This window comes from Kogia breviceps, chromosome 2 (assembly GCF_026419965.1).
Source record: "Kogia breviceps isolate mKogBre1 chromosome 2, mKogBre1 haplotype 1, whole genome shotgun sequence".
Classification (NCBI taxonomy): domain Eukaryota; kingdom Metazoa; phylum Chordata; class Mammalia; order Artiodactyla; family Physeteridae; genus Kogia; species Kogia breviceps.
In genome coordinates, this window is record NC_081311.1 from 106,934,795 (window position 1) to 106,950,918 (window position 16,124).

Genomic DNA, 16,124 nt, shown 5'->3' on the forward strand with positions numbered 1-16,124 from the left:
AATGAATTACAGGGAAAAAACGTAAAAAACACAAACACATGGAGGCTAAACAATACCTTACTAAATAACCAAGATATCATTGAAGAAATCAAAGAGGAAATCAGAAAATACCTAGAGACAAATGGTAATGAAAACACAATGATCCAAAACCTATGGGATGCAGCAGAAGCAGTTCTAAGAGGGAAGTTTATAGCTATACAAGCCTACCTCAAGAGACAAGAAAAATCTCAAACAATCTAACCTTATACCTAAAGGAACTAGAGAAAGAAGAACAAACAATTCCCAAAGTTAGCAGAAGGAAAGAAATCATAAATATCAGAGCAGAAATAAATGAAATAGAAACAAAGAAAACAATAGCAAAGATCAATAAAACTAAAAGCTGGTTCTTTGAGAAGATAAACAAAATTGATAAACCATTAGCCAGACTCATCAAGAAAAAGAGGGAGAGGACTCAAATCAATAAAATTAGAAATGAAAAAGGAGAAGTTGCAACAGACACCACAGAAATACAAAGCATCCTAAGAGACTACTACAAGCAGCTCTATGCCAATAAAATGGACAACCTGGAAGAAATAGACTAATTCTTAGAAAGGTATAACCTTCCAAGACTGAACCAGGAAGAAATAGAAAATACGAACAGACCAATCACAAGTAATGAAATTGAAACTGTGATTAAAAATCTTCCAACAGGGCTTCCCTGATGGCACAGTGGTTAAGAATCCACCTGCCAATGCAGGGGACACGGGTTTGAGCCCTGGTCTGGGAAGATCCCACATGCCGCGGAGCAACTAAACCCGTGGATCACAACTACTGAGCCTGTGCTCTAGAGCCCGTGAGCCACAACTACTGAACCCATGTACCACAACTACTGAAGCCCGCGGACCTAGAGCCTGTGCTCCACAACAAAAGAAGACACCGCAACGAGAAGGCTGCGCACACCACAACAAAGAGAAGCGCCCACTCACTGCAACTAGAGAAAGCCTATACGCAGCAACGAAGACCCGATGGAGCCAGTAAGTAAATAAACAAAATTAATTTAAAAAAATTTTTTTAAACAAACAACAAAACAAAATCTTCCAACAAACAAAAGTCCAGTACCAGATGCCTTCACAGGTGAATTCTATCAAACATTGAGAGAAGAGCTAACACCTATCCTTCTCAAACTCTTCCAAAAAATTGCAAAGGAAGGAACACTCCCAAGCTCGTTCTATGAGGCCACCATCACCTTGATACCAAAACCAAACAAAGATACTACAAAAAAAGAAAAGTACAGACCAATGTCACTGATGAATACAAATGCAAAATTCCTCAACAAAATACTAGGAAACAGAATCCAACAACACATTCAAAGGATCATACTCCATGAACAAGTGGGATTTATCCCAGGGATGCAAGTATTCAACATACACAAATCAATCAATGTGAAACACCATATTAACAAACTGAAGAATAAAAAAACATATGATCATCTCAATAGACACAGAAAAAGCTTTTGACAAAATTCAATACCCATTTATGATAAAAACTCTCCAGAAAGTGGGCATAGAGGGAAACTAATTCAACATAATAAAGGCCATATATGACAAACCCACAGCAAACATCACTCTCAATGGTGAAAAACTGAAAGCATTTCCTCTAAGATCAGGAACAAGATAAGGATGTCCATTCTCACCACTATTATTCAACATAGTTTTGGAAGTCCTAGCCATGGCAATCAGAGAAGAAAAACAAAGAAAAGAAATCCAAATTGGAAAAGAAAAAGTAAAACTGTCACTGTTTGCAGATGAGATGATACTATACATAGAGAATCCAACAGATGCCACGAGAATACTACTAGAGCTAATCAATGAATTTGGTAAAGTTGCAGTATACAAAATTAATGCACAGAAATCTCTTGCATTCCCGTACGCTAATGATGAAAAATCTGAAAGAGAAATTAAGGAAACACTCCCATTTACCACTGCAACAAAAAGAATAAAATACCTAGGAATAAATCTACCTAGGCGACAAAAGACCTGTATGCAAAAAACTATAAGACACTGATACCAACAGATGGAGAGATATACCATGTTCTTGGATTGGAAGCATCAATACTGTGAAAATGACTATACTACCCAAAGCAATCTACACATTCAATGCAAGCCCTATCAAATTACCAATGGCATTTTTTACAGAACTAGAACAAAAAATCTTAAAATTTGTATAGAGACACAAAAAATCCCGAATAGCCAAAGCAACCTTGAGAAAGAAAAACAGAGCTGGAGGAATCAGACTCCCTGACTTCAGACTATACTACAAAGTTACATTAATCAAGACAATATCATACTGTCACAAAAACAGAAATATGGATCAATGGAACAGGAAAGAAAGCTCAGAGATAAACCCATGCACCTATGGTGAACTAATCTATGACAAAGGAGAAAAGGATATACAATGGAGAAAAGACAGTCTCTTCAATAAATGGTGCTGGGTAAACTGGACAGTTACATGTAAAAGAATGAAATTAGAACACTCTCTAACATCACACACAAAAATAAACTCAAAATGGGGCTTCCCTGGTGGCGCAGTGGTTGAGAATCCGCCTGCCGATACAGGGGACACGGGTTCGTGCCCCGGTCTGGGAAGATCCCACGTGCCGCGGAGCAGCTGGGCCCATGAGCCATGGCCACTGAGCCTGCGCGTCCGGAGCTTATGCTCTGCAGTGGGAGAGGCCACAACAGTGAGAGGCCCGCGTACCACAAAAAAAAAAAAAAAAAAAAAAAACAACCTCAAAATGGATTAGAGACCTAAATGTAAGGCCAGACAGTATAAAACTCTTAGAGGAATACATAGGCAGAATATTCTATGACATAAATCACAGCAAGATCCTTTTTGACCCACCTCCTAGAGAAATGGAAATAAAAATAAAAATAAACAAATGGGACCTAATGAGACTTAAAAGCTTTTGCACAGCAGAGGAAACCATAAAGAAGATGAAAAGACAACCCTCAGAATGGGAGAAAATATTTGCAAATGAATTAATAGACAAAGGATTAATCTCCAAAATATATGAACAGCTCATGCAGCTCAATATTAAAAAAACAAACAACCCAATCCAAAAATGGAAAGAGGACTGAAATAGACATTGCTCCAAATACAGATGGCCAAGAAGCCCATGAAAAGCTGCTCAACATCACTAATTATTAGAGAAATGCAAATCAAAACTACAATGAGGTATCACCTCACACCAGTTAGAATGGGCCTCATCAGAAAATCTACAAACAACAAATGCTGGAGAGGGTGTGGAGAAAAGGGAACCCTCTTGCACTGTTGGTGGGAATGTAAACTGATACAGCCACTATGAAGAACAGTATGGAGGTTCCTTAAAAAACTAAAACTACAATTACCATGTGACCCAGCAATCCCACTACTGGGTATATACCCAGAGAAAACTATAATTCAAAAAGAAACATGCACCTCAATGTTCATTGCAGCACTATTTACAATAGCCAGGACATGGATGCAACCTAAGTGCCCATCGACAGGTGAATGGATAAAGAAGATGTGGTATATATATAGAATGGAATATTACTCAGCCATTAAAAAGGAACAAAACTGAGTCATTTGTAGAGACATGGATGGATCTAGAGGCTGTCATACAGAATGAAATAAGTCAGAAAGAGAAAAAGAAATATCGTACATTAACACATATATGTGGAACCTAGAAAAATGGTACAGATGAACCGGTTTGCAGGGCAGAAATTGAGACACAGATGTAGAGAACAAACGTATGGACACCAAGGTGGAAAACAGTGGCGGGTGGGGGTAGGGGTGTGATGAATTGGGAGATTGGGATTGACATGCATACACTGATGTGTATAAAATGGATGACTGGGCTTCCCTGGTGGCGCAGTGGTTGAGAGTCCACCTGCCGATGCAGGGGACACGGGTTCATGCCCTGGTCCGGGAAGATCCCACATTCCGCGAAGAGACTAGGCCTGTGAGCCATGGCCGCTGAGCCTGCGTGTCTGGAGCCTGTGCTCCGCAACAGGAGAGGCCACAACAGTGAGAGGCCCGTGTACTGCAAAAAAAAAAAAATTGATGAATAATAAGAACCTGCAGTATAAAAATAAATAAAATTCAAAAAAAGTATATTCAATCACTTAAGATTAACTTAATTGAAATAAATACCCGCTTTATATTTTTTTAGCTTACAGACACCATTCTGAGGCTTATTTACAATCAAAATTGAACAAAAGTGAATTGAAGTCTTCATGTCTGAATATAATACACTACGTACTTTTATTAAGTACGTAATAAAAAATTTTAAGTTTATTTTTGAAAAGTCAATACACGAACATGTTAGAAGAGTTCAAAAAGATCAAATTCAATGTATGTCTCACAGAGGGAACCAATTTTACCTGTTTTGTGTATATGTGTATTCTTGTAAAGAAAATCTATACAAATATGTTCCTATAAGAGGGTTTCATCTTCAAGAAATTCATGGAAAAGACTCTGACAAGTACAGGTTTCTGGTAACTGACTATACTGCTGAACTGATGAATAAGCATTTTCAGAACTGTAATGGAAAACTGATGAACTCATAAAAGTGCTAACAAAAGATCAAGATGAAAAAAAATTAATTACATGGGACTGAGTGAACTGATGAGGATGATTATAATTTTTGTGACTTTGTGTCTGAATAAAAAAAAATCCCACAAGGACTCAGAGGCAAAAAATATACAAATCAATTTTCATTGCAAAGTAAAGGAGCTGTTACAGTGGAGGATTACTGGACTGAATGTCAATATTATGACATAGTATGAGTGTGTTTCATGTTTGGTAATTGTAATCATTGTTGCTTTTGTTGTGGTCATCCATTTACAATGCTTGGTGTCAGTCCATTTATCTCTTGTAAAAATAAAATACAGTGTGTGTGTGTGTGTGTGTGTGTGTGTGTGTGTGTGTGTGTGTGAAAATAAATAAATTTTAAAAAATAAAAGAAAATCTATAATCATACAAGCACTTACATGTACATATTCCTTTGTTCATTTTACCCAAACAGTAGCATCTTCCTTTTTTTTCCTACTTAATACCTTGGTGGTCCTTCCACATAAAAGCTGCCTTCTTTTTTTTTTTAAAGGTATCTTCTAAAATTTTTATTTATTTTTAAAATAAATTTATTTATCTATTCTTGGCTGTGTTGGCTCTTTGTTGCTGCGCGCAGGCCTCCTCTAGTTGCAGGGAGCAGGAGCCACTCCTCATTGCGGTGCACAGGCTTCCCATTGTGGTGGCTTCTCTTGTTGCAGAGCATGGGCTCTAAGCACGTGGGCCTCAGCAGTTGTGGCACACGGGCTCAGGAGCTGTGGCGCACAGGCCTAACTGCTCCGCGGCATGTGGGATCCTCCCAGACCAGGGCTTGAACCCGTGTCCCTTGCACTGGCAAGCGGATTCTTAACCACTGCACCACCAGGGAAGTCTCTGCCTTCTTTTTATACCAGTCTATTTTAAGTTGATAACTTAAGTTTGGATGCATTATAAAACTCTGTATTTTTATTCCCTCTCCGCTAATGTTTTATGTTTTTGATGTCACAATTTACATCTTTTTATCTTGTGTATCTCTTACCAAAGTATTGTAGTTATGCTTTTTTTTTACTACTTATGTCTTTTTATCTCATACAAGCTTTGTGATTAACCTACCACATTTACAACCTTAAATTATTCTAATTTTTACTGCATATTTACCTTTCCTAGTAAGATTTATACTTTCATATGTTTTCCTGCAACTAATTAGCACCCTCTTGTTTCAGCTTAAATAAGTCCTTTTAACATTTCTTGTAAGGCCAGTCTAGTGGTGATGAACTCCGTTAGCTTTTGCTTGTCTGGAAAACTCTTTCTCTCTCCTTCACCTCTGAAGGATAGCTTTTTTGGTAGAGTATTCTTGGTTGGTAGCTTTTTTTCTTTCAGCACTTTGATGCCTTCTTCTTTTTAAGAGCTGACTAATATTTTATTGCATAGATGTATCAAATCATCCAGTCCTCAATTCATGGACAGTCATACTTCCAAGCTTTTGCAATTATAAACTACTACTAAGAATACCCATATGATACATGATGTCAAACATTTCTCATATGTTTATTTACCATATGTATACCTTCTTTATGAAATATCTGTTCAGATCCTTTGCCTATTTTTAAATTGGGTTCTTTGTTTTTTTATTGAGTTTGAAGAGTTCTTTGCATATTTGGGATACTAGTCCTTTATTAGATATGTGTTTTGCAAAGACTTTCTCCTTGTATTTTCACTCTTAACAGTGTCTTTCACAGAGCAGAGGTCTTTAATTTTAATGAAGTCCAACTTAATTTTTCTTTCGTGTATCATCTTTTGGTGTTGTATCTAAAAACTAATTGCCTATGGCAATAAAATGGACAACCTGGAAGAAATGGACAAATTCTTAGAAAGGTACAGTCTTCAAAGACTGAACCAGAAAGAAACAGAAAATATGAACAGACCAATCACAAGTACTGAAATTGAAACTCTGATTAAAAATCTTCCAACAAACAAAAGTACAGGACCAAACTGCTTCACAGGCAAATTTTATCAAGCCTTTAGAGAAGAGTTAACACCTTTCCTTCTCAAACCATTGCAAAAAATTGCAGACAAAAGAACACTCCCAAGCTCATTCTACGAGTTCATCATCTCCCTGATACCAAAATCAGACAAAGATATCACAAAAAAAGAAAATTACAGGCCAATATCACTGATGAACACAGATGCAAAAATCCTCAACAAAATACTAGCAAACAGAATCCAACAACACATTAAAAGGACCATACACCATGATCAAGTGGGATTTATCCCTGGGATGCAAGAATTCTTCAATATACACAAATCAATCAATGTGACACACCATATTAACAAATTGAAGAATAAAACCCATATGATCATCTCAATAGATGCAGAAAAAGCTTTTGACTAAATTCAACACCCATTGATGATAAAAACTCTCCAGAAAGTGGGCACAGAGGGAAACTACCTCAACATAATAAAGGCCATATATGACAAACCCACAGCAAACATCATTCTCAATGGTGAAAAACTGAAAACATTTCCTCTAAGGTCAGGAAAAAGAAAAGGATGTCCACTCTAGTCACTATTATTCAACAGAGTTTGGGAAATCCTAGCCACAGCAATCAGAGAACAAAAAGAAATAAAAGGAATACAAATTGGAAAAGAAGAAGTAAAACTGTCACTGTTTGCAGATGACATGATACTATACATAGGGAATCCTAAAGATGCCAACAGAAAACTACTAGACCTAATCAATGAATTTGGTAAAGTTGTAGGATACAAAATTAATGCACAGAAATCTCTTGCATATCTATACAGTAATGCTGAAAAATCTGAAAGAGAAATTAAGAAAACACTCCCATTTACCATTGCAACAAAAAGAATAAAATACCTAAGAATAAATCTACCTAAGGAGGCAAAAGACCTATACTCAAAAAAGTATAAGATACTGATGAAAGAAACCAAAGATGACACAAACAGATGGAGATATACCATGTCCTTGGATTAGAAGAATCGATATTGTGAAAATGATTCTACTACCCAAAGCAATCTACAGATTCAGTGCAATCCCTAGCAAATTACCAACAGCATTTTTCAAACAATTAGAACAAAAAAATGTTACAATTTGTATGGAAACACAAAAGACCCCAAATAGCCAAAGCAATTTTGAGAAAGAAAAATGGAGTTTGAGGAATCAGGCTCCCTGACTTCAGACTACCTACAAAGCTACAGCCATCAAAAAAGTATGGTAGGGACTTCCCTAGCAGTCCAGTGCTTAAGACTTCACCTTCCAATGAAGGGGGTGTGGGTTTGATCCCTGGTCAGGGAGCTAAGATCCCACGTGCCTTGGGGCCAAAAAACCTAAACATAAAATAGAAGCAACATTGTAACACATTCAATAAAGACTTTAAAAATGGTCCACGTTAAAAAAAATAAAAATTTTTTTATAATTAAAAAAAGAAGAAGAAAAAAATGGTCCATATTTTTTAAAAAAACCTTGGGGAAAAAAAAAGCAGCATGGTACTGGCACAAAAACAGAAATATAGATCAATGGAACAGGATTGAAAGTCCAGAGATAAACCCATGCACCTAGGGTCACCTAACCTATGACAAAGGAGGCAAGAATATAAAATGGAGAAAAGACAGTCTCTTCAATAAGTGGTGCTGGGAAAACTGGACAGCTATAAGTAAAAGAATGAAACTAGAACACTCCCTAACACCATACACAAAAATAATCTCAAAGTGGATTAAAGACCTAAATGTAAGGCTGGACACTATAAAACTCTCAGAGGAAAACATAGGCAGAACACAAATCGCAGCAAGATCTTTTTTGATCCACCTCCTAGAGCAATACAAATAGAAACAAAAATAAACAAATGGGATCAAGTAAACTGAAAAGCTTTTGCACAGCAACGGAAACCATAAACAATAAAAAAAGACAACCTCAGTATGGGAGAAAATACTTGCAAACAAAGCAACCAACAAGGGATTAATCTTCAAAATATGCAACAGCTCATACAGCTCAATATCAGAAAAACAAACAACCCAATCAAAAAGTGGGTGGAAGATCTATACAGACATTTCTCCAAAGAAGACATACAGATGGCCAAAAAAGCACATGAAAAGATGCTCGGGCTTCCCTGGTGGCGCAGTGGTTGAGAGTCCGCCTGCCGAAGCAGGGGACACGGGTTCGTGCCCCGGTCCGGGAGGATCCCACATGCCGCGGAGCGGCTGGGCCCGTGAGCCATGGCCGCTGAGCCTGCGCGTCCGGAACCTGTGCTCCGCAACGGGAGAGGCCACAACAGTGAGAGGCCCGCGTATCACAAAAAAAAAAAAAAAAAAAAAAAAGATGCTCAACATCACTAATTATTAGAGAAATGCAAATCGAAACTACAATGAGGTATCACCTCACACCAGTCAGAATGGCCATCATCAAAAAATCTACAAACAATAAATCTTGGAGAGAGTGTGGAGAAAAGGGAACCCTCCTACACTGTTGGTGGGAAGGTAAACTGGTAAAGCCACTGTGGAGAACAGTATGGAGTTTCCTTAAAAAACTAAAAATAGAGCTACTGGGGACTTCCCTGGTGGTCCAGTGGTTAAGAATCTGCCTTCCAATGCAGGGGACACAGGTTCAATCCCTGATCGGGGAACTAAGATCCCACACGCGTGGGGCAACTAAGCCTGCACACTGCAACTAGTGAGCCTGTGCACTCTAGAGCCTATGTGCCACAATTAGAGAGCCCACATGCTGCAACTACTGAGCCTGCACACTCTGGAGCCCGCCACAACTAGAGTGAAGCCTGCACACTGCAACAAAGAGCCCGCACTGCAATGAAGAATTCCGCATGCTGCAACGAAGATCCAGTGAGCCACAACTAAGAACTGCTGCAGCCAAATAAATAAATAAATATTTTTTAAAAATAAAAATAGAGCTACCATATGACCAGCAATCCTACTCCTAGGCATATACCTGGAGAAAACCACAATTTGAAAAGATACATGCACCCCAATGTTCATTGCAACAGTATTTACAGTAGCCAGGACATGGAAGCAAGCTAATGTCCATCAACAGAAGAATGCATAAAGAAGATGTGATACATATATAACAATGGAATATTACTCAGTAATATAAAAGAACAAAAAAATGCCATTTACTGCAACATGGATGGACCTAGAGATTGTCATACTGAGTGAATTTAAGTCAGACACAGAAAGACAAATATCATATGATATTGCTTATACGTGGAATCTAAGAAAAGGGTACAAGTGACCTTATTTACATAACAGAAGTAGAGTCACAGATGTGGAAAACAAACTTAGGGTTGCCAGGGGACAAGTGGGGTGGGGGAGGGATGAGTTGGGATTGACATATGCACACTACTATATATAGAATACATGACTAGTGGGGACCTGCTGTACAGCACAGGGAACTCTGCTCAATTCTGTAACGGCCTATATGGGAAAAGAATCTAAAAAAAGAGTGGATATATGTATGACTGATTCACTTGGCTATACACCTGAAGCTAACACAGCACTGTGAATCAACTATACTCCAATAAAAAAAAAAAAAAAAACACCTCACTGCCAGACACAAGGTCACCTCCATTTTCTCCTATGTTATCTTCCAGAGGTTTTAAAGTTCTGCATTTTACATTTACGGACATGATCTACTTAAGAGTTAACTTTCGTGAAAGTTGTGAGATCTGTGTCTCGATTCTTTTTTTTCCATACACGTCCAGTTGTTCCAGCACTATTTGTTGAAAAGACTATCTTTTCTCAATTGAATTACCTTTGCTCCTTTGTCAAAGATCAGTTGACCATGTTTGTGTGGATCTATTCCCAGGCTCCCTATTCTGTTCCACTAATGTGTCTATTCTTTTGCCAGCAAATACTGTCTTTGGTACTGTAGCTTTGAGGTCGGGTAAAGTCAGTTCAGCTTCTCTGGTATTGTGTTGGCTATTTTGGGTCTTTTACCTTTCCATATAAACTTTAGAATCGATTTGCACATAACTACAAAATAACTTTCTAAATTTTTTTATTGGGATTGCATTTAAATCTACAGATCAAATTGGGAACTGACATCTAATGATATTAAATCTTCGAATCCATGAACCCAGAATATCCTTCCACTTAAATCTACTTTGATTTCCTTAATCAGAGTTCTGTTGTTTTCTGTATACAGATCCTGTACATATTTTAGATTCATACCTAAGTATTATTTATTGTAAATGGTATTATGTTCTTAACCGCAAATTTCAATTATACGTTGCTGGTATACAGGAAAGCAACTGACTCTTGTATATTATAATCCTGCTATAGCCACTTACTAGTTCCAGTTTTTTAGTACGCTGAGATTTTCTACACGAACAATTATGCTATCCATGAACAAAGTCAGTTTTATTTCTTTCTTCCCAATCTGCTTAGGTTTGATTTCCTTTTCTTATAGGTCTTATAATACAACGTTGAAAGGAGCAGTTACAGGGGACATCCATACCTTAGCAGGAAAGCTTCTAGTTTCTCACCATTAAATATGATGCTAGCTGTAAGATTTTTATAAACGTTCTTCATCAAGTTGAAGAAGCTCTCCTCTATTCCTCGTTTGTTAGAGCTTTTATCATGAATGAGCGCTGGAAGTCGACACTTTTTAAATGTTGCTTTAAGTCAATCTATCCTGGAACCTCTAAGCAGCCTAAGATGTGAGGCAAGGTAGGTAAGAAGTTAGACAACCGTTCATGATAGCTGCCTACCAAATCAACAGCTCAACACTGTGGCCTGACCGGGGCAGGCAGAGCCAAGGTATATCAGTACATTGAGTATGGGAGCCCCAAAACAATGACAAAAGCCTAGAGATATAATCAAGAACTCAATGAAAAGTAGTATTTATTGCCTTTCGGAGTATGACTTCCTGCATGTATACACTACTATGTATAAAACAGATAACTAATGAGAACCTACCATAGAGCACAGGGAACTCTACTCAAACCTCTGTGGTGACCTAAACGGGAAGGAAATCCAAAAAAGAGGGGATATATGTATACTTATAAGCTGATTAACTTTGCTGTACAGCAGAAACACAACATTGTAAAGCAACTATATTCTAATAAAAGTTAATTTTAAAAGGAATCCTGATATGATAATGCAAAAAAAAAAGTATGTCTTCCTGTACGCTGTATCTTTGGCAAATAGCTAAAATTCAAAACTTAGCAACTTTATTCACACACATTAGGCGTTGGCTCAGAACCAGAGACCCACCGACTCCCAGTCTGCAAAATTTCTTGCAGGGACAGGACAGAATTAATCAATAGATATGTGCGGTGTTGCCATATTAAACACTGATAACTTTCAAACTCAGTTCCTTTTACACCATCTGCTTCTCTTTAACCTTCTCTTTCATATCACACATATCACAGACTGATTTGAAAACACACTACACATAGGGATTCCAAACCTACTTTAAAAATTCAGCTCCTCTGGTTGCTAATCAGATAACCTTTGGCAAGCAATTAAAAAAATAAACCCACGGCCTGCGTGGTCGTAGGATTCAAGCAAGATAATGTAGGAAAAAAGAACTAAAGTGCGGCACAAACGTAGGCTGGGGGGGGGGGGTCGGGGGGAAGTATTTCTTATGAACCCTCTCCCAAGTAGGTCCTTCCCAGAGCCGCCCGTTGGGCGGAGGCTGTCCGTCGGGGACTCGGGAGTCGGGAGCCTACGAGACTGCGCAGACCGACGCTAGAAGAAAATGGAGGATGTGGTGGCGCGCGACTGCGACAGAAGAAGGTTCTTCTCTTTTTTAAAGTGCCGCCAGACTCCCGGCCCAAGAACCAGCCGGGATTTCAGAGCCCACGCCCAGGCCCCACGGCGCAGCCACCCGCCCGCCTCTCTCGCCACCCGACCCGAAACCAGCCTCTTCTCGCCTCTCCTCCCTGCCCTTCTCCCAGCCAATCCTAGGCCCAGCATGCACCGCGCCGACCTTTCCCTTCCAGCCTACCCCCACCTTTGGGCGCCTCCAAATGACAAGCGGCGCGGAGCATTGTGGTCCCGTGCGCGAGAGCGAGGCCCGGGGCAGGAAAAAGAAAGCAGAAGACTAGGAGGAGCCAGTAGGGCGGCCCCCGCGCACGCGCACGGGCGGCGGCGGTGGTGAAAAAGGGCGGTGCGTGGTCTACGGCGAGCGGAGTGGGGCGGGGTCGCGCGGCCTTGGCTGGGTGTCCGCGAGCCGGGAGGGGCGGGGGGTGGGTGAGGGAGCGGGCGGAGGAGGAAGTGTCATGGCGTCCGGCCGTGGAGCTTCTTCTCGCTGGTTCTTTACTCGGGAACAGCTGGAGAACACGCCGAGCCGCCGCTGCGGAGTGGAGGCGGATAAAGAGCTCTCGTACCGCCAGCAGGCGGCCAACCTCATCCAGGACATGGGACAGCGTCTCAATGTGTATCCTTTCCTATTTTCGGCCCTCCGCGTCTCATGCCCTGTCCCCCTCACTACTCGCCCGGTCGCCGGGCCTGGTGCCCCGCGAACATGGCGCCGCTGCCTCGGTCTTCCCTGGGCCCCGGCCGCGCCGTAAGGGAAGATAGGCTCGGGTTCTGGAGGCTCCGAGCGGCCGGCGGCGGGTGAAGGGAGGAGGAAGGGAGTCCGGTGAATGCGGGCCGGGAGGCTGCGTTGTGTAATCTGTTTGGGGCCGCGCGTGGTGACGGCGGGGGATGGGAGTGCCGCCCGGGCGAGAGGGAAATCTTGGGGATTATCGCAGAAAAGAGGCGGCTGCTTCTACTCGTAGTCCGAGAAGGGGTTGAGAGCTAGGAGGGAGATGCTGAAAGGCGTTAAGTGTTCTCTGCAGCCTTTACCCGCTCTCCTCGCCGGTTTGATGTTGGTTCTCTTGTACCTTGGGAGCGCACGGGACGTCTTTATGTTCTTGGCATGGTTTTGCATGGGTGTGCGCGCGCGTTTCAACTGTTTGATTTTGGGTTTAGTCGTAGACATTGATAAATCCTTCCTGGGCTCGCTTAAGATCAGTATTGGAGTGGAATGCTCAGCGTTTGTTATTATTTCTGCTATTTATTCGGTGGGGAGCCTTTTCGATCGATCCGCCAGCCCCCACGCCACCATCCTGTGGGTATTTAGTTCCTTATTATTACAGTTTGGGGATTGGTTTTGAGTGAACGGGGGCCTTGGAAAAGAACCGTAGATAGGGAATTTTCCTTCAAAATTGTTTTGGAAAAGAGATCTTGTTTTTCTCCGATATTTCCTAAATGTTACCTTCCAGCTCTCAGCTTACAATAAACACTGCGATTGTTTATATGCACAGGTTTTACATGCACCATTCTTTCACCAAATTCAATAGAAATGTAAGTACTGTTCTATTAATGTTTTTGAAACAACCAAATTTTAAGATATAATTGATACGCAGAAAAAAGTTGGTCGTGGATTTTACTATTGTATTTAATGTTCTAAGTTAACAGTGAAGGTGAATTGCGTGATAAACATTTTGCTTCAAATGTGGGGTTTCTGGTTGGTTGGTTGGTTTTTTAATTTGTGTTGACAAGCTGCCAGGCGCTGTGTCAGGCTCTGCCAGGTCTAAGCTAAGAGATAAATCAGAAGCATTTCTCTTCTAAAAGAGTATTTATTACATTGGTATTCATTTAAATTTTACACTCAACATTTGTGTAATTGTAGAAAACCCATTCTGTTGTACATCTTAATTGTATTGGACTTATATTGCTTCAAATACTGTGAATTGGGCTTAGTTTAATTATAACATTGTTTTGAAATGACCCTTTAAAAGTTAAATATTTAGCAGAAATATTGCTAACACAATTTGAGTTGTAAAACGTTCTTGTTTATCACATTTTAGCATTAGTTGTCTTCTTAAATTTTTGGTGGTTTGAATGGTGTCTTGCTTCAGAAATGCAGTGTCAGAGGTGTGTCAGTGTATGTACAATTAGCTTGAAGTAAATCTTACCTTCCAATACTAAAGTACTGATTTGGAACATATTCTGTAAATTTTGACAAACTGAGTAGTGGCATTTAGTTGAAATTTTCATTTTTTTTTTTTTTTTTTCTTTTTTTTGCGGTACGCGGGCCTCTCGCTGCTGTGGCCTCTCCGGTTGCGGAGCACAGGCTCCGGACGCGCAGGCTCAGCGGCCATGGCTCACGGGCCCAGCCGCTCCGCGGCACGTGGGATCCTCCCGGACCGGGGCACGAACCCGTGTCCCCTGCATCGGCAGGCGGACTCTCAACCACTGCGCCACCAGGGAAGCCCTGAAATTTTCATTTTATATGAAAACGGCACTTTGGTGTCTGTTCTTTTCAGAGAAACACGAATAGTGTGTTGTACCTGTTATCAAAGAAAATTGCATATTATTTAGAAATATTTAGCTTTACCTTATTTCTCACCATATTTTTTGCTTACAGTTATTTATAGAATGCTATTCTGAAAGGAGTGTGGAAAAGTTGACCCTGGAAGACTATGCAATTTGTGGATTGTCATTAGGACCTTTTAAGAAAACAGTCTTTGAAAAGGTCCTTTTTTTTAGTTGGAAGGAAAAGCTTCATAGTTTAGATTGATTCCTATTTTAATCTCTTCTGATTATAAATCTGATTTGGCTTATCAGATTGGCATATAGGTTTATATTAAACAGTATACATTTTGGTCTCTTGCAGTCTCCATTGCTTCTACTTTTCATCTTTTAAATCTGTTTGATTCTTGCTCTGTTTATATTTTCCCAGTTATTTCTTGTACACTGAACTTAGGTCAGTGATAGTGTTATGGAAGAGAGAGGAAGCCTTTTTGGTATAACATTTAGATTGAGAGAAATACATTTTTATTTAAATTGTCTCCTAAAGCAGTAGTGAACTGATGAATACTAATGCAAGTATGGCTTCCCTTAAGTAGCCCTGGAATATGCTGATAGGAATCACAAATCAAAATAGTTCTGGAAATTCTTGATGTGGCTACAGATGTCCTATTTGCTTACTTTTCTACTTCAGTAATGGTTTCACCACAAGACTACACTTTTCTTTTTGAATCCTCCGTCTTTCATAATTTGTCTCTGTGGCCTGGTTGGTGTGCTTTAAAGCAAAACCTTACTTAACAGCCAAAATTCACAGCTGTAACTTTAAGTTGACTGGTGAAGCCCAGGTCACTTGCATTCTAACTCTTATTATTTTATTTAAATGTCATCATTTAATAGAAAGCCAGATTATTCATTTTTATTACCCTACTTTCTGTCTTCTGTGTGTATAAGGGCAAACTTCAGTGTTTTACATTGAGTCATTATTAGGAGAATAATTGAAATCTGATGCTAATTTCTGTTTTGAGAAGTAAATTGCACCCTCGTATCTAACCATTGTCTTTATTACCTTTGCTATTTTATCAAAAGTGGTTTTAATATTTATTTGTGTTGGTACACTTGCATCAATTGCACAGCCTCACTCTTTTATCTTTTTTTTTTTTTTCCTATTCTTTTAGGGTGAAGGGGGTGGTCTCAAATTGAATGTGAGTCACTTTCAAATTCATACTCCCCGACATCACTGGGAAAATTTTTCTTACAAGGTTATAATGGAATGTCATGGTAGACTTTAAAAA

At 39.8% G+C, this 16,124-nt stretch overlaps 1 protein-coding gene and 1 long non-coding RNA gene across 12 annotated transcripts in view; one reads left to right on the top strand and one right to left on the bottom strand.

Moving 5' to 3' along the window:
• The window catches only part of LOC131750781 (uncharacterized), a 127,635-nt gene extending 115,041 nt beyond the window's left edge, over positions 1-12,594 (bottom strand). The window contains exon 1 of the long non-coding RNA XR_010839103.1: positions 12,548-12,594. This is a non-coding gene — a long non-coding RNA (uncharacterized lncRNA). The remainder of the gene's footprint in view (positions 1-12,547) is intronic.
• Positions 12,595-12,777: 183 nt separating this feature from the next.
• Positions 12,778-16,124, top strand: part of CCNT2 (cyclin T2) — a 48,121-nt gene continuing 44,774 nt past the window's right edge. For 3 of the 11 annotated variants that reach the window (XR_009333977.2, XM_059053681.2, XM_059053684.2), the window contains exons 1-2: positions 12,784-12,973; positions 13,803-13,884. Coding sequence is in view for 4 of the 11 variants with exons in the window: in XM_059053681.2 (XP_058909664.1) it covers positions 12,816-12,973; positions 13,803-13,884 (240 nt within the window). In the remaining 7 variants the exon portion in view is untranslated. Of the gene's footprint in view, positions 12,974-13,802; positions 13,885-16,007; positions 16,035-16,124 lie in introns of those variants that run through there. The other 8 variants (XM_059053680.2, XM_067025909.1, XM_067025911.1 and 5 more) reach the window with 6 other exon arrangements.